The sequence below is a fragment of the Chaetomium strumarium genome, assembly GCF_033439665.1.
Source record: "Chaetomium strumarium strain CBS 333.67 chromosome Unknown B0T15scaffold_7, whole genome shotgun sequence".
Lineage (NCBI taxonomy): Eukaryota > Fungi > Ascomycota > Sordariomycetes > Sordariales > Chaetomiaceae > Chaetomium > Chaetomium strumarium.
Genome location: NW_026944435.1, coordinates 1312814 through 1332137, shown reverse-complemented (window position 1 = coordinate 1332137; position 19324 = coordinate 1312814). Strand labels below are relative to the sequence as shown.

The following is a 19324-nucleotide window of genomic DNA, read 5'->3' as shown; positions in this document are numbered from 1 at the left end:
TGGATTCTTATGGGAGGAGTGTGGAGACGCGGAGGGCCACTCGCATTGCGGTATCGAATTGTTATTAAGCGACAAGGATAACCTAAGTCGGGACGGCGGGGCAAGCCTCCTGCAGTAGTGGAGCTACAGCCGGACATTAGCTTTGCGCACGGACGTCGGCCAATGCCCAAGGTTGGCTTGCCAAGAGGAAGCTTCAAAATCGAATCTCGGGAGTTTTCCAGCGGCTTTGAAATCGATTCCGTACCTACATACGGATTACTGATAGTTGAGACGGACGGTGAGTCCGGCGAACCTAAGGGAAGAATAGAGGAAAGTGTGCAATGGGGATAGATGGCGGCCAAGGAGTACCCACGCTGCTCCGATAGGCTCTGGGCGATCCCATCTTCCTGCGAGATGCATCGATGTGGCGTGAAAAGACGGGAGATGCAAACCGGGGGCCACTCCTGGCTGGTGCCCAGGGAAATTGGCTGCCACTGCTCCGGGCTGTCGTCCCGAATCGATGGTTCTTTGAATTCGGGGTCCCTTCACCTGACGATGACATGAGACAATTCCCGATGGTGGACTTGCTTTTTGTGAAGCAGAATGCATTCTGCGGCGCCACGGTAGAAAGAGTCTGGGGGAGGCGGCGCCAGTGCATGACGGCCGGGCTGAATCTGATGTGATGCTAGCCAGGGACGAAACCATCCATCCATAGCCAATATACAGAATAACTTCCGCGCCGTGTCAAATGACCAGTTCTCAGACCGTCGCTGTGGACTACAAGGCGCTCCCCAAAATTGAGGTATCATCAGCTATACGAAGTCCGCTTAACTAATGCGGCTCACCCGGCCGAGAGTGCAAGTCAACAGCACGATAGCGGTGTCTAGCTAACGCCCATTCACAGAATGAAAACAGCTCCACACCCACCTCAGCGACAGCATCAGCCGACAATGCCTCCACGAGATCTGGCTCATTAAGAAAGGCGCGGGGGAGACCAGTCTGCAAGACCCCCTCGTCGAGATGCCCCTAGGGAAACACGACTATGACCTGAAGACGCACGCACGACTGTTGGCCGGGGAGGCTCACATTAGGTCTCTGAAGATGGATGGGCATATCTAACACTTAACACTTCATCACAGCTCTTCCCCCCTCTTCTCCTCGTACATCTACAACCTCATCAACGACGTGGCGACCCTGCGCTACGCCACACTCTCCGTGCTCCGGGACTTCGCTGCTGACGGGGTAGTGTACCTCGAACTGCGCACCACACCCCGCGCTATGCCGGGCACAGGGCTGACGGAGGCTGATTACGTCCAGACCATTCTGGACGCCATCGAAGAGTTTGAGTGCGAAAAAGAGGAGGGAAAGGAAGGCAGGTCTGAGCCGAGGAGGTTGGTGGCCAAAGTGATTTTGTCGGTACGTGATGCTGCTTCCTTATGAAGTGCTAGGTACAATACCTATTCTTTCTATTCCCCAACTTCGAAACGGAGTAGAAGGGAGGAAAGACAAAGGGAACGAGCACATCCAACAGAGAGTGAGTGGGAAATGTTTGATACGCGTCTCCCCTTCGTGGTGGCGGTGTTTCCTCCTCTAGATCGACCGCTGCCACACACCCGCGCAAGCGTCCCAGGTGCTTTCGCTCGCCAAACGCTTCCTCGGCCGCGGCGTTGTCGGCATCGACCTCTGCGACAACCCGGCCGCTGGATCCGGCGCTGGGTCCCCATCTTCGAAGAGGCGAGGCGCATTCCGGGACTGGGCATGACGCTGCATTTTGCCGAGGCCGAGTGTTCCGCCACGGATGCGGAGCTCGACATGCTGCTGGGCTGGCGGCCGGATCGGATCGGGCACGTCATCCATGTGAGTGACAGGGTGAAGAAGAACATCGTCCGGCGGTCGGGACTCGCGTTGGAGCTGTGTCTGAGCTGCAATGTCCATGCCGGGATGATCCATGGCGGGTTTGAGAGCCAGTATGTTTTATGTGGTGGTTTTCGGCCTTGCTGCTCCGAGAACGTCGTGCTGATGATGACGGGCAGTCACTTTGGGGAGTGGTGGAAGCCGAGAAGACGGTGGTCGTGCTGAGTGTAAGTCCTGCCCCAGCAAGGGATGTCTAACCATTGGGAAGAGCACAGCTCACCGGGACTGGATCAAACATATATATAGACGGACGATGTAGGCGTTTTCGGCAGCCCTCTGTCGAACGAGTACGCCCTCGTAGCCCGGCACTTCGGGCTCAATTGAGCAGAGATCTGCGCTTTCGTAAGGAAAGGCGTGGACGTCATTCTCGGGGGGAAGAGCACGAGAAGAGACTGAGGGCCATTCTCTGGAGCGAGTAGAAAGGCAATCCGATCGGGTTACGCGGAAGCACGGTTGTGGTACCTGGCCGTCAGGGTTCCTCTTTTCCATGACGAAAAAACCTGGCTACCATGAGCTGCACGATATCCGGTCATACATATACCATCTAGTCAGCGGCACTGGCTCAGAGGGGGGAGGGTGAGTATAATAGAATAGAGCAGCACGTGAAGGGAACTGGTAAACGGCAATGGAAAAGTGAGGCACCAGTGGCCATCCGGGAATACGGGCACTTAGATCGGACTGCACTGAAGGGTGACGGGAACAACGCATTAGCGGCCTGCCGTATAACAGGGTTACTCGTCCATGCAGTCCAGCAATCTCATTTGTACTCATTATCGCTCAAATCAAAAGGTATTCTAACATGGAGAGACATCTTATATAAGGGAAAAAAATAAACGAGCGGAGTCTCGTTCCATCGTTACCGGCCAACCTTTCCCGACTTGTTCATGAGCCAGGGGGAATCATTCAAGCAACTTACGCCACCTATGATAACCCTGCGAGTTGCCCGAAATGCTATATGCCCATGTTTGACCATGTGGCATGCTGTTCGCTTTTGACACCACAAGCACCTCCAAACGCCGAATACCAAGCCCGCGGTATCACACAAAGCATCCCGTCCCTCAGTGACCGTTGTGAATCCCAAGCGGATGTGCGTCAAGATCCACCGTTTCGAGCTGGCGGCGTTGGTGGGCGCTTTTCTGGGCAAGGTTGCTGAAGTATCTTAGGGCATCGTGGCTCTCCTTGCGCACCTTGAGCGTGTCGTTGCGGCGGAGATCGAGCTGCTCGACAGAGCGCTGAAGACCGACCCGCAGCGAGTTGGCCGGGATAAGCAGGACCTTGCGCACAGTGCCCGAGATACGGTTGCTGTTGGAGTGGACATAATCCATGGCCGCAAGCTGCGTTGAGATCTTGGCGCTGAGGCGATGTGGGAGGGAGCGAGGGATCTGGCTGAGAATGTAGAAGGCCGACGCCGCCGCTGTGAAAATGGGTTAGCATGTGGTACGGAGCTGGGGCGGATGTTGACCTAGCAACTGGACTTACCTGCTGCAATGACACCGGGCACAATCAAGCGGCGCAGGTTGTCGCTTCCTAGCAGCTGCGCAACGCGGAAGGCAATATTCAGCTGGCCATAGCCACTGAGCACGCCCGTACCGACGACGCCAGCAACTGTCAAGGCCATGCCCGCCTTCTCCTCTTTCTGCAGCAGCGTGGACCAGTCGACGAAATCCCAGAATTCTGTTGCAATATCCACCTGGCGAGCCAGGGCATGCTTCTTGTGCTGGAACATGACGTCTGACTTGAAGTTGAGATTCTCGTATTCATCTCCCAGATGGAGGATTCCAAGTTGCTTGATCATATTGACACCGGCGACGGTCTTGGTGCGAGCATGTTCCTCACATTGCACAACCGATGCCGCAATCTGCGACAGCATGGCCTCCTTAAGCTCGTCAGCATATTGGAATGCGCCGAACAACCCTGGGTACGGGATGCCGAGATTCCCCTCGCCGGCGTGAGCGATGGCCGAGCTGATTGTCGAGCGGGAGTAGTCGTACACATCCTTGCACGTCTGCTCAATGGTCTGGTCAACCTTCTCGCTGATCTCGGACCTTGCCCGCTTGCTTGATTCGAGCTGAGGCTCAAGCTCTTGCAGCTCCTTGTTGACCCTGTCGAACTCCGACTGAGCGACTTCTGTGTTGACCGCAGCCAGCACGCTTACGTCGTTCAGAATGTTCATCAGGTATGTCTTTGCCGGAGCCAGCTTGGAGCGCGCCCGTTTCTCTAACACGAACCTGCGCAAGGACTGTTCGAGGGCCGAGAAGTCGCGGAGCGATTCCTTGTTCTTGCCCTTCCCCTTTGGATCGTCATCGCCCGGATCGTCGAACCCGCCACCACTCGAACTGCCAGACCCGCCTCCTCCGGGACACCCTGGCGGAGCCGGCGCCATCGGGATAGCTGTGCTTGATACGAAATGCACCAGCTCGGCCGACTCCTTGAACGTAGCAGGGCTCAGAGTCCTGATTTGGTTGAGAATCAACTTCTGGCACCGTTCCTTATCCCTGATATTGTCGTAGCCATTCACCACGATGAAAAGATAGGCCTTCTCGGCCGCCGCGGCTCTGATGAACTCGGTTGACGTCTGGGTGAAGTGGTTCATGGCGGAGACGACGAAGACAACAACGTCAATTTCCTCCTGCCGCGCAAAGATGGCTGTGGTCTTGGTGGTGTCCATGTTGAGCCCAGGCGCATCGATAAGCGCAATATCCACCACGCCGTTGTTTAGCAGCGATTCATCGATGGTCCGTACGTCCTTGACATAAACCTTGCATTGCATGTACAGCGTGTTGTCCACCACGATCTTCTCCAGGTCCTTGAGCGAATAGACGTCGTAGGTGGACTCATCGTGGCGGTCATAGATGGCGTCCTTGTGAACGGCGTGAACCTCTTCGATGCCGCAGTTCTCCCTCGCATCGAGAACCTCGCAGAAGATGCTTGTGCAGGGTTGCTGGTCTTCTGGCAGGATCTTGCGGCGGAGCAATGCATTGCAAAAGGTAGATTTCCCCGCGTTCAGATCGCCTGTCACCAGTACCTTGCTTGACGTATCCTCTATGCGCTCCCTGAGGGATTGTAGATGCTTGATGCTCGACTGTATCTTCCCGTCTAATAGCGAGGCAATCGAGGCCTTCTCCAACGAGTGCACGAGCTCCGCCTGGTGCAGGCCGCCGAGTTTCAGGTCCAACTTGAACACCGAGAATTCTTGGGCGATCTGCGGTGTGACGAGTCGAGGCTCGGTGGGCGTTCTGGTCTCCGCAGCCCTGCTGGATTCGGCCTGGACATCCTCCAAAGACGTCATAGCTCTCCGGAGCGGAGGGGCCGGCGTAGGGAAGGATGGCGCGATGGCGAGATCACCAGCGGTCGAGTATGCTTGGTGAATCCCCGGCCTTGAGGTCGGCTGCGAGGGTGCATCGAGCGTAGCACGCTGCACTGACGGATAGTGGGCGGGCCATACCGCGTTCTTCTCCTGCAGCTCCCTCAAGAGCTCCACGACGGTGCTGATGGCGCGGCCAAGAGTCGCTCGGTGCTGGTTGTACCAGAGCTGATGAACAGCTGACGCCTGGGAGCGATGGTCGGCGGTCGCGATGTGGGCTGGTGAGGAGGAAGCCTGGGGATGTATTGGCCTGTCTGCATGGATCGCAGGATCCCACGCACCCGCAGCGGACATTGATGGGCTTACTTCGTCACCAGCATTGCTGCCGCCATACCCGGAGTCCTGCTCGAGCATCGCTTGAAGATGGGCAGCGTATTGCGATGTTGAGCCGGTGCCAACAGTCATGTACCCGGGTGCGGCGGATGCCGCTGGGGGCTTTGGGGCACTCGGGCGGCTCGAACTCGACGCGCTTTCGAATTCGTCATCGTCGGCGTACCTCGGTACCGCCTTGCCCTTGGGTGAAAAGTATTCCTTGCTCATTGTGGGTGGCGCAGATATTAGCAACGGTCGAGCAGAGTTGACGGAGCAAAGTTGACGGTGCCTCGTCGCTGCAGTTCATAGTCGAAATTTTGAAGTCGTATAATTTCCGGTTTTCTTCGTCGCCTTCCACCGCATGATTCGGATGAACTTCCGCATTACTGTACCTATCAAGATCCACTTGCGCTAATAACGGGGAGTAAGCTTTGCTGGACCCCCGCAAGCTGGAATGCAGGGTTAGTGCATAACTCGCTACGTGGCCGGAGTTGCACTCGTTGAAACACTCATGCAATAACGTTATCCGTAGGAACTCATCGTCGCGAACCGTCCCATGTCCAAATACCGTGCGCTTACGGTACATGTAACGGCGCGCAGAGCACCACACTTCCCCATTTGGCAATGAGGCTGTTCGGTGCCTTGATCACCCAGTGACGAACCGCCGCTTGGCATTGCCAACTTCAACCATCTTCTCATACTCCCTTCCGGCATCTGGTAGTCACGGCGATCGTGCAGCTCGGCAAGGTTGACCGAACCGCCACCATGAATGTGCGTTCCTCAAGTTTTCAACCCGCGCAATGACAGGGCGAGACTGACAGCTCCGTAGATTCTTGAATGGGCTTTCGGCAAGCGCATGACGCCGGCGGAGCGTCTGCGCAAGAACCAGCGACTTCTCGACAAGGCTATTCGAGAGTTGGATCAACAGAGGGTCAAACTCGAAAAGCAAGAGAAGACACTCATTTCCCAGATCCGCCAGAGCGCCCAGAAAGGCCAAATGGGCGCTTGCAAGGTCCAGGCCAAAGACCTCGTCCGCACCAGGAGGTGTGTCTTAACCCTCCTCCGGCGCCCTGGTCAACCGCTAACTAAGCGCGACTAGGTACATTGAGAAGTTCTACGGGATGAGAAGTCAACTGCAGAAGGTTTCCCTCCGCCTACAGGTTAGTTTGACCCCACCGTACAAGAAGTTTGTCTTCGCGCAGTCTGACATCGTTCCGCTTCCAGACATATCGCACAAATGAGCAGATGATGCAAGCCATGAAAGGCGCGACGATGGCGCTCGGTAGCATGAACCGTACTATGAATCTTCCGGCCCTCCAGCGAATCGCCATGGAATTTGAGCGCGAGAACGACATCATGGAGCAGCGGCAAGAGATGATGGACGACGCTATCGACGATGCTATGGATGTTGGCCTTGAGGAGGAGGGGGATGAGGTAGTGGAGCAGGTACTCGAAGAAATCGGAGTCGATCTGAGCCAAGCGGTATGCATATTCCCCTATCCATCTTCTCCACCATCCTTTACTGACCCTCCGTGTGCTTTAGCTTGGCGAGACCCCCTCGGGTTTGCAATCGAATACAGTGGCGGAGACCAAAATTGCTCAGGCGGTGGGTGGCGGCGGCGGCGGCGCAAACCCAGGCGACGACGATCTTCAAGCGAGACTCGACAGCTTAAGACGATGAGGCGAGCGAGACCCTCGCGGTTGCCACGACTATTTGATGGTAATACTTGAGTACCATGCAAAACAAACGCCGCGACTTGTCTGCCCCTAGAGGCCGCCCTCGAAAGGGTTGCGCAACGCTATGCGGAATCTCTCCGCCGTCTATTCATGGAACCTGGGGTATCATGACCATAGTTGAGGCCCTCTAGGGGCATGATGCATTATCTAAGTTAGAGCTTGTTGGGGATACAGCTCGTGGCCTAGGATCTGCGCCATGCATGCTTTGCAACCAATGGACGAAAAAGATCATGGTGTTACTGGGATGGGCGCGCAGGGCACTTTGGAGTTTAAGGAGTAAGACGTACCTGAGGTTTGTTGGATTTTCGGACAGCAACCAGGACGACAAAGCTGGTGGCCTTGGTCTCTTGAGGTGTTGGCCGCAGAGCACTGGCGTTTTCTGTTGTTATTAGATGGGACTGATGAGGCATGAGCGTTTTTCTATCAGGATAGGCACCTAGGAAGTGAGATCTGGATCATGATCAGTGTAATGGCTGCATCTCCCCTGCATCTGCATTGCTGGGTCACAACAGCTTGAAGCGCCGACCTGAACTCGGGAGTAATCTGACGGCCAGTCAGCTTCAAGTCCGGCCTTTCCATGTCTGACCCGAGAACCGGCGGTAATATCAAACGCGCTTGCTGCCATACCTTTGAGAAAGAAGCACCCATGTACACTATTTGGGAACTTCTTCCTCCCCACGCAGTCTACTGCCTACCTCCAGTTATCCTTCTGGAAGAAGACGAACAGGGACATTTAAACTTCCCATTGCCTAGGTACCTAGGTACCTTATGTAGATACTCTGTTCGGTGTCCTTGTCCTGAGCAGTTAGGTAGTTATTGGCAGCCCCACACTGAGGTGCAGGGGATGTGAATGAGACTCTTCTGCACAGCCTGCCCCTGGTCACGCATTCCGCTTACAACAACAGCAGAGGAGGGGCATTTCCGACCGACGCAGGTGGCCGCCCACTCTCAGTTGGGTCTCGCCCCAGGCTCTAGCCTTCCCAAAGTGCAGCGCCGTCGGGTGCGGATGGATTTGATCTCTACTGCTTCGTTTCTAATTATCTCAAGTACCCATCTGCGATCCATCCTTACCAACTGACTGCGCTGCCTTCAAAGGAAAATTGGAACTGGGATTTGGACCCTTAGCTTCTCTGTCGCAGCTCTCATTACATCATCCGGCCGCATCATCAGACCCCTCGTCTAAAACCAGGCACTAATCCACCAGGTACGGAAGAGAAAAGCTAGCCAAACATCGCCGCAACTTCCCTCTCCGAGAAGCGACTGCATTTCTGGTGTGACTTTCGACAAATAACTGAGTTTATCAAGAGCATCAGCAACCTGAGCCTACCAAGAACTGCGCATTCAGCAACGCATTAGCGGATCAGGCACTGTCATCGGGTGCCAACACCTAGGTATTCATCGCAACATCACCACCCGCACAGACTACTTTATACGGCTCGATCTCGCACGGCTACTTCGCGCGCCTCATCACGTAACTTATCCCATTATCCCTCTCACCCACCAACCTGGCAGGCAGCAAGCGCCGCAGTCCCTCCTCCCACGGAGGTCTGCTGAATAGGATGTTCGGTGTCAATTCGAGCTCCGGAGGCTCGAAATCCGAAACGGCCGCTACCTCCGACTCGACCGGCAGCGCCCAGAAGGACAAGAGCGGCGACAAGAGCAGCAGCAAGTCAACCTCTCCGGAAACAAACGTCGGCGACCCCGACCGCTCATCTCCGACACCAATCAAGAGTTCGGACCAGGCTGCGAGCGGCGAGAAGCGAAGCGGAAATGGCAGCCCTCCGAGTGCATCCAGCTCGGCTGAACAGAAGAAACGGCGTAGCAGCGGGGTGAGCGGCAAGGCCAGCAGCCTAATAGCCCAAGCCAAGAACACTCTGTTTACTCAAGTTGGGAGTCGTGCCAACAACAGCGATCCTGCTGCTGACTCAAAGACGACTAACCAGACCCCCTTGCAAAAGCTGGGCAAGCAGGACCAAGCTCTTGCCGTGCCCCAGGGCCAGCACAACAACGCTGCTGGCGAGTCCCTTCCGGGACCGCGATCCACCTTCAGAGTTGGAGTCTGGGAGGATAGGAACAAGAAGTGCAGACGCACCATGGAGGATACCCACGCCTTTCTCTACAACTTCTTACATACCCCAGCGCCCGTGCTAGGGACCGAGAGCGGTAGCCAGACGCAGCCCACGCCCGGCGCCGATGCGGACAAGAGACAGGGTGGTGATGTCCTGGAGCAGGACGTAATAGAGACCGACAATGGCTATTTTGCCATCTTCGACGGACATGCGGGCAATTTCGCAGCGGACTGGTGCGGGAAGAAGCTGCACATCATCCTGGAGGAAATCATCAAGAAAAACCCGAATGCTCCTATACCGGAGCTGCTTGATCAGACCTTCACCACTGTCGATCAGCAGCTGGGGGAATTGCCCCTTAAGAACAGCGGCTGCACAGCTGCCATCGCCGTGCTGCGCTGGGAGGATCGTGTTCCCAGCAACCTGTCCGCAACCGGATCCCAAGCTATCGCACCGGCGCTCGCCAAGGCAGCCGAGGAAGCTTCCAAGTCTGAGGAGGCGTCCTCGTCGTCACTGGCAGCTCCAGAAGCAGCTCATGCGAGGTTAAAGAACACGGCAACTAGGCAACGCGTCCTTTACACTGCCAATGTCGGCGATGCCCGAATCATCCTTTGCCGTCAAGGTAAGGCCCTGCGTCTATCCTACGACCACAAGGGCAGCGACGAGAACGAAGGAAAGCGGATCACCAACGCCGGTGGATTGATACTGAATAATCGAGTCAATGGGGTGCTTGCTGTGACCCGCGCTCTCGGTGACACATACCTTAAGGATCTCGTCACCGGGCATCCCTACACCACTGAGACAGTCATTCAGCCGGACCTGGACGAGTTTCTCATTATCGCTTGCGATGGGGTACGTTTTCTTGGGCTGATAGCGGCTTACAAGGACTGGAGAGTATGCTAACTGTTGTGCCAGCTCTGGGACGTATGTTCAGACCAGGATGCTGTCGATCTCGTTCGTAACGTCCAGGACCCGGTGGCGGCGGCCAAGCTTCTGGTAGACCACGCGCTCTCCCGCTTCAGCACGGACAACCTTTCTTGCATGATTGTCCGCTTCGACAAGCAGGCTCTCATTGAGAACCAGAACAACAAGGACAAGGCTATCGGCGTCGAGGGCGACGCTGTTACTGCCTCGGGTAAGATCACCGAGACAGAGAAGCTTGTCGGCACGGCCAAAGCCAAGATTGCTGAGAGCGGCGCTCCCGCGGTGGGAATCTCGGCGAGCAACGGCGGCAAAGGTCATCCGTCGGCGCACGAGAGCGGAGACAAGGGTTTCACCCCGACGGTGATCGATGGGCCTGTGGAGGAGGAACCGGCTTCGATCGACGACGACTCGTCGGAGGTGACACCGCTCAATGAAGACGGCAAGGGTGGACTCGCTGAGGAGCACAAGTGAGGGTGTCACGCCGAATCGTTGAGCAACCTTTGGGCCGTGAGTTACCTTGTAGCTCCTTTCCCTTTGAAGAAGGCCGGTAGCGGGAAGGCGTTGGTAGTTGTTATGATTGCGTAATGGGGCAGAGGGTCAAGATAGCACTGGCATTGTTTTACGGCACGAAGTATTCGGTTTCCCTTTGGGATACGGCATGACGGAACGAAGCAGCTCTATGAATAATGGTTGGGCGGAAAGAGAAACAAGGAGCGCGTAGATGGGGATGCCTTGGCAACGTCCCTGTGTTGCTTTCAGTATTTGTAGGTTAGGTGTACATATGTTGCTCGCACGGGTTGTACTCCAACATGGACGGCAGACTCGACATCTGGTGTCTAGGTTGGTGGTTTCTACCCAGTGTGTAGGGAACATGAAAGCAATGAACTCTTTCTCTTCCTTCCCGTGGACTTGGTTTCGTGCTCTGCTACGGAGTGCTGAACTAGAAGTCTCCTTCCTGGCAAAGTTATAGTATTGGACCATCCTGTACAATGTGACTGGCCGGATTAACACGAGCGAGGGTTCCGTTGAGCACCTGACTTAGAGAGTTACCCGGTAGAGGAGGCGCAGGTCGGGTGCTCGACATTTAGCAACGCCAGAGCGTGCAACTGGTGATGCCCGTGTTCCCGTCATCACCCTTCAAAATGCGAACTGAGAGGTTGTTGGCCACACTCATCAAGAAGTCTGAAACGGGACTCGAGCTCATGGAAATGTACCGTGGTTCCCAAAGCAGTTAGGCTGCTTGGACAGGGGCTCCGGCTCCACCGCGGGGACTGGGGAGAGCTTCAGGATGAGGAGACTGAGGACCACTCGACTGCACAACATCTCATCCCTTGGGACACTTCGGGGAGCGCGGCATTCTGTGAGAGATCAGGAAAAGCATTCGGAAGGTTGCTGGAGCTTGCGGCATCAATTGTGTACCCAATGCCTGTCTTTGCCTCTCTAACAAGCTGGTAGCTAAGGTATCATGAAACAACTTGAACTTTAAATCATTGGAGTTCCATCTTCTAGAAACCCGCATGGACGGACTGTCCAACCCCTGCTCGGACAATCGCCGGCTACGAGCCCACTCCACCGGTGCAATCAGCTGCAGGCATCGCTTGGACCCCTGTGGAACGCTAAATCTCTCGCGAACTGCCAATTCGCGGATGCCATTCACCTCCTTTCGAGTGCATCCCCTCATTCCCCTAACTTTTTCGGTCGGCCCCCTTACCCGTCGGTCGTCTGGTCTGCAAGCAGGCGCATCTTTGAAGGACCGTGATTGTTTACGGCCTTCCACTGCTGGCCCCTTCGACACTGAAGCGGCCGATCCGACCCAGCACGCTCATTATCCTTTCTGTTTTCCTGGGGTTTACTCTTACTCTCATTTGTCACTTGGTTTCTTTGATTGAAGCAGTGTTACGCTTCTTGTTGGAGTCTTGCCCTCGGTCGGTGCGTCACTCTCGGCCAAGATTGACAACGGTTGAGGCCTGGAGCTCCACGGTTTATTTGGGAACCTGGAAGTGAAGCCCCGGCCTGGTATGTACATACGGGCGGCTGTCCGACCTTGAACATCCGCCTGAGATCTGCTGCAACCTGGCGCGAATCCGTTCCATGTTTATGGGTGCCTCAACCTCGCAACATTCACTGCACGTTTTCCGACGGGCCAATCGCTACATGTAGGGTCCGCCGAGCAGCTCTGCAGCTGATAACCCCTGAGCCGGCCGTTTGCTGCAGTTACGCGACGCCAACTCGGCCGATACATTGATTCATCAGATACAATCTTTATACCCCGCAGTCGCGGATTAAAAAAGAGACGGAACTGGTGGCTCAAGGCGCTGGTCTGAGATGTCGCTGAATGGGTTGGACGATGCTCGAGTCAAGGAGGCCCATGAGGCGGCAGTTGCGGAACCCGGAGGATGGTATGTTCCTGATCTGTCGTTCTCGTTGCTTGTGATATTTTTGTGCCACCTGGAGGCGAAAGGAGATTGTGGCACCTTTACTGGCGCTTTGAGCACTCTCTCTTGGCCGATGCTGACCGTGATTCTTGGACAGGCTCTTGTTGAAGTATGCCACTCGTGATGAAGTCGAGCTGCTTGGCCGGGGCAACGGCGGTATTGTTGAGATTCGAAACAACATATCACAATACGAGGAGAAGTCGCCGCTGTACGGCTTTCTCAGATACAGACGGCGAAATGTCATTATCAAATACCTGCCCGAGGATTGTTCCAGGTTAATTCAAGGTATGGTTCCTAGCACCCGAGCCCTTGGCGCTTCAACAGCACAAAAGCTAACCCAGCTTTCCCGCAGCACGAGTGACTGTCCATTTCGATGCCGTCTGTGACCGCTTCTCACCCTATGACACCACCTTCTCTATTGCCGATTCGAAGGAGCTCAAAGACACCAAGCTCTCAGCTGCTTGTTCCTTGCACGCTGCGTCTGGTTCGACATCTTCCTCGACAAGCTCGCTGCGTCGGAGACGCTTGATGGAAATTGCGGAAGAAGAGGAGGAAGAGGAGCGGGAAAGAAAGCGCCAGTCGATTGTCAGAGAGGAGGAGGGACCAAGGTCGCCGACAGTTTCGGCCGCCGAGCCTCCTGTCACGCTGAATGCGGACCTTGCCAGGCTGCCAGAAGCTGCACGCTTTGCCGGTGAACTCGACCCTCCAAGTTTCACGGGTGTCCCGAGGCCGTCGTCGCCGACCAAGTCCTTTGATGAGAATGGTGGTCGCATGTCGTCCCAATCGTCACGAACTGACTTGTACTTGACGACTTCTTACCCGTATTCAAAGCCGCGAGTGAAAGTTGGCCCAAGACCTTCTGCCGATCTCGCCGGGCGCCCACGCTCCTCTGCTGGCGGTGCGGCACACCGACCTGTCTCCACGGTACCTGCCGGATTGAAGTCCTTCTCCAAAGGCTCCAGAAAGGCTCGCTCTCATTCCCAAAGCCAGGACGAAGAAGCGCCGGAATCTCCCATCAAAGAACAGGCGGAGGATCGTTTGCAGGCGGCAATTGCGGCTGACACGGACTCGAAAGTCGTCGACAACGAATCCGCCGAACCGAGCACCAACAGCGACGCACAAGCCGCAGTCACCGCCACCGCAGCACTCAAAGTCAACCCACCTGTTGCTGCTGCCCCTCCGAATAAGCAGAGTACCATGACGCCCGAAAAAGCGCGGCTTCTGAAAGCCATGAAGCTGCGAGAGAAAAAGAAGTTGATGAGCCTGCAGTCGACGCTTGACGTACCAGCTAGCGAGACACCATCTGCGCCGAGCACTCCCGGCCTTCCGGAGGAGATGCAGGAAGCTGAGACAGCAGAAAATGCCGGGTTGGTAGAGGAGGCCTCCCGTGATAATGACGGGCAGCCGGATGATCCTGCCACAGCTTTCAAGGCTGATTCCGGAGTTGACGTCGGTACAGACCATACCTCTGTGGATACCCACACGGATTCCCAGCCTGCTTCTCCGCTGGCTACATCGGAAACCGGCGATTCTACCCAGGCGTCCTCTCTGTCCGAATCAACAGACGAGACGGCTCTCGGTCGGCATCAGCCTTCGGCTTGGGAGGGCGGAGAAGATGGAGCCGGTGGTAGCAAGTTAGCGGTGTCTCACGACAGGCAGTCTCAAGCAACCATCACTGCGCCGCCGCTCGAAGATGGTGTAACTCGAGAAGGCCCTTCCATGGCACCTGAGGACGGGGCCGAACAGAAAGAACCCGTTGCCTCGGGTACAGCAGCGGTTGACACGGTTACTGAGTCTTCGCCGTTGACATCTTCGTCCGGGGTATTGGCACCGCCAGCCGAAGTGGAAAAGAGTGCAGGCGATGCATCGCCAGCGAAGCCAGGCGAACAGTCGGCACCGGCCCCTTATCCCCGGGAGACAAGGTCTGCTGGAGCCGGGATTGGCGAGGAGGGAAAGGCGCCGTCATCGCAACTACGCATTCCCCTCTCCAAGTTCTCTACCCAGGAGTCCAAGTCTTCTACTGGCGCTGCTACCCAATGTCTTCCTTCGCCTATCACCCAAGCCCCGGATGTGGATTCGTGGCGCGTCGGCGAATCGGCGCCGCCGGTTCCGGAGAAGGATAATGTTCCTGACGCCACCGAGACCAGTGAGCAGTCTGGCCTGGATTCCAAGGGAAGGAAGCTCCCTGAGCCTATCCGAACGGACCTTGATGGCGCAGATCATGACAAGCGGCGCTCGGTCATCAGCATGCTGGATAACGATGGCTTCATGGATGAGTTGCAATCTGCAACTGTGCAGCAGGCAACGCCGATCACCGTGTCCAAGTCGCCAATATCCCCATTCTTCCCGGTTGATCCGAGTTCCAAGAGAGCCACGATTGGCCCCGACGGGCCCCGTCCGCCTTTTAATAGAACGGCATCGAACCCGGTCCGCAGCTCTTACCTGGCTCCCGGCGAAGTGCCGGTGAGCGCGCCAAGGTCGGCCTCGTCTAGTGCTGCGTACCTGCAAAAGACTTCTCAGCCGCAGACGCCAACAGACCTGCGGCCCAAGAGCACCAAGTTGGGAGGGAGCATTGCGCAACGAATCAAGGCACTGGAAAAGCTTTCTGGCAGTGCTGCCCCTGTAGAGACGGCGGCGCCGAAGGAGCGGCCCGCTACAACCTTCTTCGCCGTCCGCAAAGCTGGCACTCGGGAGCCGTCGAGGCCGCCGTCTGTGGCATCCGTGGCCGACATGGCTAGCTCGTTAACAATGGTTCAGACGCCTTCTCCCCCGCCATCGAGGGGGTCGTCCCCCGATGCTACCAGGGTCATGGGACGTGGTCGGGCCGGATCCTTGGTGAATCGACTTTCCATGTTCGAAGGGGGAATGCCTCCCCGAGGCAGGCCCGAATCGGTTCAGGTGACAGCCCGGATCGTGCGAGACCCCAACCAGCCGTATCCAAGAGGCCCCGAGCCAAAGCCAGGTTCGGCAGATTATGGCCCCCTTGAGCTGAAGCAGTCGCCGTTGGTGGTAGATGTACAGAACCGTGCTCCGTCACGGAGCGGGTCAGTGCGTACACTGGAACGGGAAATTGCGGTCCAGGCGAAGCAGTCCTTGTTGGAGCGACGGTTGTCGAAGCAATCTCAGGAGGACAAGGCTGAAAGCCAGCAAGGCTCCGATGGACCGCGCCCTCGACGCCGCTCGTCTCTCACGGTTGTGAAGGATTTCATCAAGGGCGCCAAGTCGCCATCCACAGATAACCTGGGCAACACGCCGGGTCTGGCCTCTCCTGCGGTTACCGCACCCTCACGGTCCCCCACTCGCCCGCCGTCAATCAATCAGACTGGTTCTCTGGCTCGGCGCCTGAGCATCAGCAGCCGGCGCTCGTCAACGGACCAGAATGCCACGGTCCTGTCTCCTGCTCGGACCGCCGAGGGCGGCGCTGATGCGGACGCTGAAACCAAGAGCAACAGCAGCTCTGGTCCCGCCAGCCCGAACCAAAGCAAGGGCAGCCGTGCATCCCGGTTTATGCGGCGCCTCTCCAACACGCTCGTGACCGGACGGAAGAATGCCGCTCCGTCGATCTCGCCCACCGTGGCCGAGGAGAACGCCGCCGAGGTTGAGGCTGCATCCAGGGGCGGCACCGCGACTGGCGCTGCTGCCCAGTCCCAGCCCACCATCGTCGCGTTCATGGGCGACGTCAATGTCCAGTTTCCGGACAACCTCCTGTGGAAGCGCCGGAGCATCTGCCTCGACAGCCAAGGGTTCCTGATCCTGAGCGCGGTGCAGGGTACGGCCATGCTGCCGACTAGCAAGGACCGGCTCGGAGCTATGGTCAAGCGGTACCACATGAGCGACTTCAAGCCCCCATATGCTCCGGATGTGGAGCTGCAGGAGCTGCCGAACAGCGTTGTCCTCGACCTGGTGGATGGCAGCGGACTTCAGATCGCTTGCGAGGACCGGGCCGGTCAGATGAGCATCTTGCACAGTATGTCGCTATGTTGTCCACTCAACAGGGGTCGATGCTAACCCATCATGCAGTCCTCGAGGAGGCTCACCGCAACCACTCCAATTTCGGATGTTAACTACCCCCCCTCATGATCCCTCTCGGCCCATTACCGGCCTGTCACTCCACAGGCGAGGGAAGGGCATCGCCTACGGCTCGGCAACCACACATTTCCTTACTAGGTTTAACACCCCCTTCTCCCAACACCAGCCTTCTTTCTACTTCTTATTCCTCTTCGCTTCTCTTCCACATCCTGCTTTCTCCCATACCAATTGTAGACCCGGTGTGTTCTCGCCTCAGCTGTTGATGTGCACCCGAAAATGCCTTTCTTCTTCGTACAACCGGACACCCCTTCCCTTTCCGCATTTTGTGATACCACTGTCTCTGCGACGGCTTTTCCCAGCATGTTTCATTACTTCTATTGGCCTTTGCCTTGGTCTGAGGATAGGGTGAGGCATACTATTCCCATATGGTGGAAAATAAAACTCAAGATGGAGAGGATTTAGGAATGGCGGGAGGAGGGAGAGGAAACTTGGAGGCTGATGAAGTCGATTTCCAGGAGGGCTAGCCGGCCAAATGTTTCCCCTTGTGTACAAAGTAGCTACACCTAGTGAGTTGTATTGTACAGAACAGGATGTGTCAGACGTTGTCTGGTGCAGTTGTCAAGCCTTGCTTTGGACTGGCTTTCTCTTCGATCTTTGGGGGCTCAAGAAGGATTGACCGTGACAGTGCGTTGCTTCCACGATCTACCCCAAGCTGAAAAGGATGCCACATGAATGACGTATAGTTGTATGCTAACACGGTGGAGTAAGAGTTTACCTTGTTCACGTTGGCCGGAGATGAGAGTCATAACGTAATTTACATATCTTCCCATCCCTGTTCATCACCCATCACCCATCATCCGGTATCCATCCTTTTCCCCGCTTCTACCTTAAATGATATGGGTAACATATGCCAGGTACGAGCATTAAACAATGGAGAGGCCTCCGCGCCGGGTCCACGCCGGGACTAGTGAGACAAATATACATATACAGAAAGGGAAAAGCAATGAAGAGGAGGTAGCCGCACAGTGTGTGTTCCGTGTACCCGCGGCAGGAAAAACTGTCGTGTGCCGGTCGAGTGAGTGAAGTGATGAGACTCTCATCCGCCTCGATGCCACCCGCCGATCTGACCGGCCCGTCTTAATCCAGGTCTTAAAAGACTGCGACGCTGCTAGATGAGGTCAAACCAACCCGATCGACCAGATACGCCGGAGAAGAGAGTCCTCTCCCCTCCCTGATCACGGGCCGTACGACCATTCGTCTCTGTTCCTCTATCCCACCCTTTCATCCCCCTCCCTTTCAATCTTTATACCAGAACCCCCTGTTCTCATATTTCTTTTTTTAGAGAGCGGCCTTGGCCTCGGACCTCCCTCCGCCACCACCGAGGGCAGCCCCGATCTCCTCGGCCGTCATGCCGCCCTTTTGCTGGGTCCCGTCACCGCCGGCGGCGGTCAACACCTCGCCGCCGAGCTCGCGCATGCGCTGCTCCTGCTCCATGGCGGCGAAGTTCTGGTCCTCGCCGTACGCCAGCGCGAACGGCACGCCCACCAGCAGCGCGCTGACGCTGATGGTCCAGGCGGCGCGCCCCGCGAACGACAGCGTCGACTTGATCGCCGACGTCGTCCGCTCGTACTTGTGGTACATCCAGCCGCGCGCCGTGGCGGGTACCATGTCCCGCAAGGCGGCCAGGCGGTCGGCGAGGGTCTCGTCTGTGGGATCGTAGTTGGAGTCGACGGAGATTTCGGAGTCTATTTTTTTGGGGGGGGGAAGGGGGGCGGGGTTAGCAAAGGTTGATTGATGATGTTGTGCTTCGGTGGCTGGCAAAGAACGGTGGGAATATGGATCCGGGGAAAGAAAGAGGTGCGTGTGCCCGTACCAGTGTCGGTGAAGTCCTCCTCGTCCTCCTCCGGGCCCGGCTGCTGCTGCTGGAAGTGCTCGTCCTCAACTTCTACGAGTTGGACCATTTTGGCGGATTGTGTAGTGTGCTTGGAAAGGGTCTGGCTGGATGACGTGAAGGGTCGGAAATTGTTTGAGATTGGCACTCGAAGGTGTGGTCGCCCTTGTCGACGTTTGTAGTTGGGTGTTGAGGTGTGATAGATCAAGATTTCATGGAACCCGTGTGAGCTTGTCGCCGCGCAAAAAGTGTTCCGTCATCTTCTGATTGGACACGGTGGGGCTGACGAGTGCACGGCCCAGTTGATCAGTCAGAAACGGGATGCTCCGCCCTGTCGGAGCCGTACCGCCGCCGTTCGTCGCGTTGAGTATCTCATAATCCATACTGTATTTCACCATAGTGTACCCGTAAATTCCACTATGTCAGACTACTAGGTCAGAGTCTGGTTGGGAGATAGAGCAATAGAGAGAAGCCAGGAAGACTGAACTACACTCAAACCAAACTGGCCTAACTATCTTTGTCAGATTCGAACAATGAAAAGCCGTGTATGAGAAGTTTTACGCTGCCAACTGCTCCGCAGTAAGTAAGTGGGTTTGTTCACATTGGGACAGGGGACAGGGACATAGAGTAGAGAGCGTCGAAGTTGAATGTAACAACTATTAGTAATCGGTCT

General features: G+C 56.3%; 6 protein-coding genes across 6 annotated transcripts; 4 read left to right on the top strand and 2 right to left on the bottom strand.

Annotated features, from left to right (window-relative positions):
- Positions 1–727: 727 nt before the first annotated feature.
- B0T15DRAFT_505366 (uncharacterized protein) lies at positions 728–2629 on the top strand (the record flags this gene model as incomplete). Its single annotated transcript, XM_062867525.1, has 6 exons — positions 728–781; positions 895–1046; positions 1119–1325; positions 1602–1950; positions 2013–2060; positions 2140–2629. 6 exons carry the CDS (start codon positions 728–730, stop codon positions 2215–2217), a joined length of 888 nt encoding a protein of 295 aa, XP_062718098.1. The 3' UTR covers positions 2218–2629.
- B0T15DRAFT_422349 (uncharacterized protein) lies at positions 2630–5966 on the bottom strand. Its single transcript, XM_062865569.1, has 2 exons — positions 3373–5966; positions 2630–3307 (listed from the first exon to the last, which is right to left on the bottom strand). The coding sequence occupies exons 1-2, from the start codon at positions 5795–5797 to the stop codon at positions 2952–2954; spliced, it is 2781 nt and encodes a 926-aa protein (XP_062718097.1). The 5' UTR covers positions 5798–5966; the 3' UTR covers positions 2630–2951.
- On the top strand, positions 5955–7378 carry B0T15DRAFT_300850 (Snf7-domain-containing protein). Its single transcript, XM_062863810.1, has 6 exons — positions 5955–6030; positions 6102–6340; positions 6399–6613; positions 6669–6729; positions 6794–7051; positions 7113–7378. Exons 2-6 carry the CDS (start codon positions 6335–6337, stop codon positions 7248–7250), a joined length of 678 nt encoding a protein of 225 aa, XP_062718096.1. The 5' UTR covers positions 5955–6030; positions 6102–6334; the 3' UTR covers positions 7251–7378.
- A 1133-nt stretch (positions 7379–8511) lies between these two features.
- B0T15DRAFT_300864 (phosphatase 2C-like domain-containing protein) lies at positions 8512–10830 on the top strand. The gene is made up of 3 exons (XM_062863811.1): positions 8512–9135; positions 9250–10224; positions 10288–10830. The coding sequence occupies exons 1-3, from the start codon at positions 8866–8868 to the stop codon at positions 10765–10767; spliced, it is 1725 nt and encodes a 574-aa protein (XP_062718095.1). The 5' UTR covers positions 8512–8865; the 3' UTR covers positions 10768–10830.
- A 1573-nt stretch (positions 10831–12403) lies between these two features.
- B0T15DRAFT_300810 (uncharacterized protein) lies at positions 12404–16848 on the top strand. The gene is made up of 4 exons (XM_062863809.1): positions 12404–12695; positions 12829–13016; positions 13084–16698; positions 16752–16848. Exons 1-4 carry the CDS (start codon positions 12622–12624, stop codon positions 16793–16795), a joined length of 3921 nt encoding a protein of 1306 aa, XP_062718094.1. The 5' UTR covers positions 12404–12621; the 3' UTR covers positions 16796–16848.
- Positions 16849–18045: 1197 nt separating this feature from the next.
- B0T15DRAFT_542601 (mitochondrial import receptor subunit Tom22-domain-containing protein) lies at positions 18046–18889 on the bottom strand. Its single transcript, XM_062869934.1, has 2 exons — positions 18634–18889; positions 18046–18505 (listed from the first exon to the last, which is right to left on the bottom strand). The coding sequence occupies exons 1-2, from the start codon at positions 18719–18721 to the stop codon at positions 18099–18101; spliced, it is 495 nt and encodes a 164-aa protein (XP_062718093.1). The 5' UTR covers positions 18722–18889; the 3' UTR covers positions 18046–18098.
- Between the last annotated feature and the right edge of the window lie 435 nt (positions 18890–19324).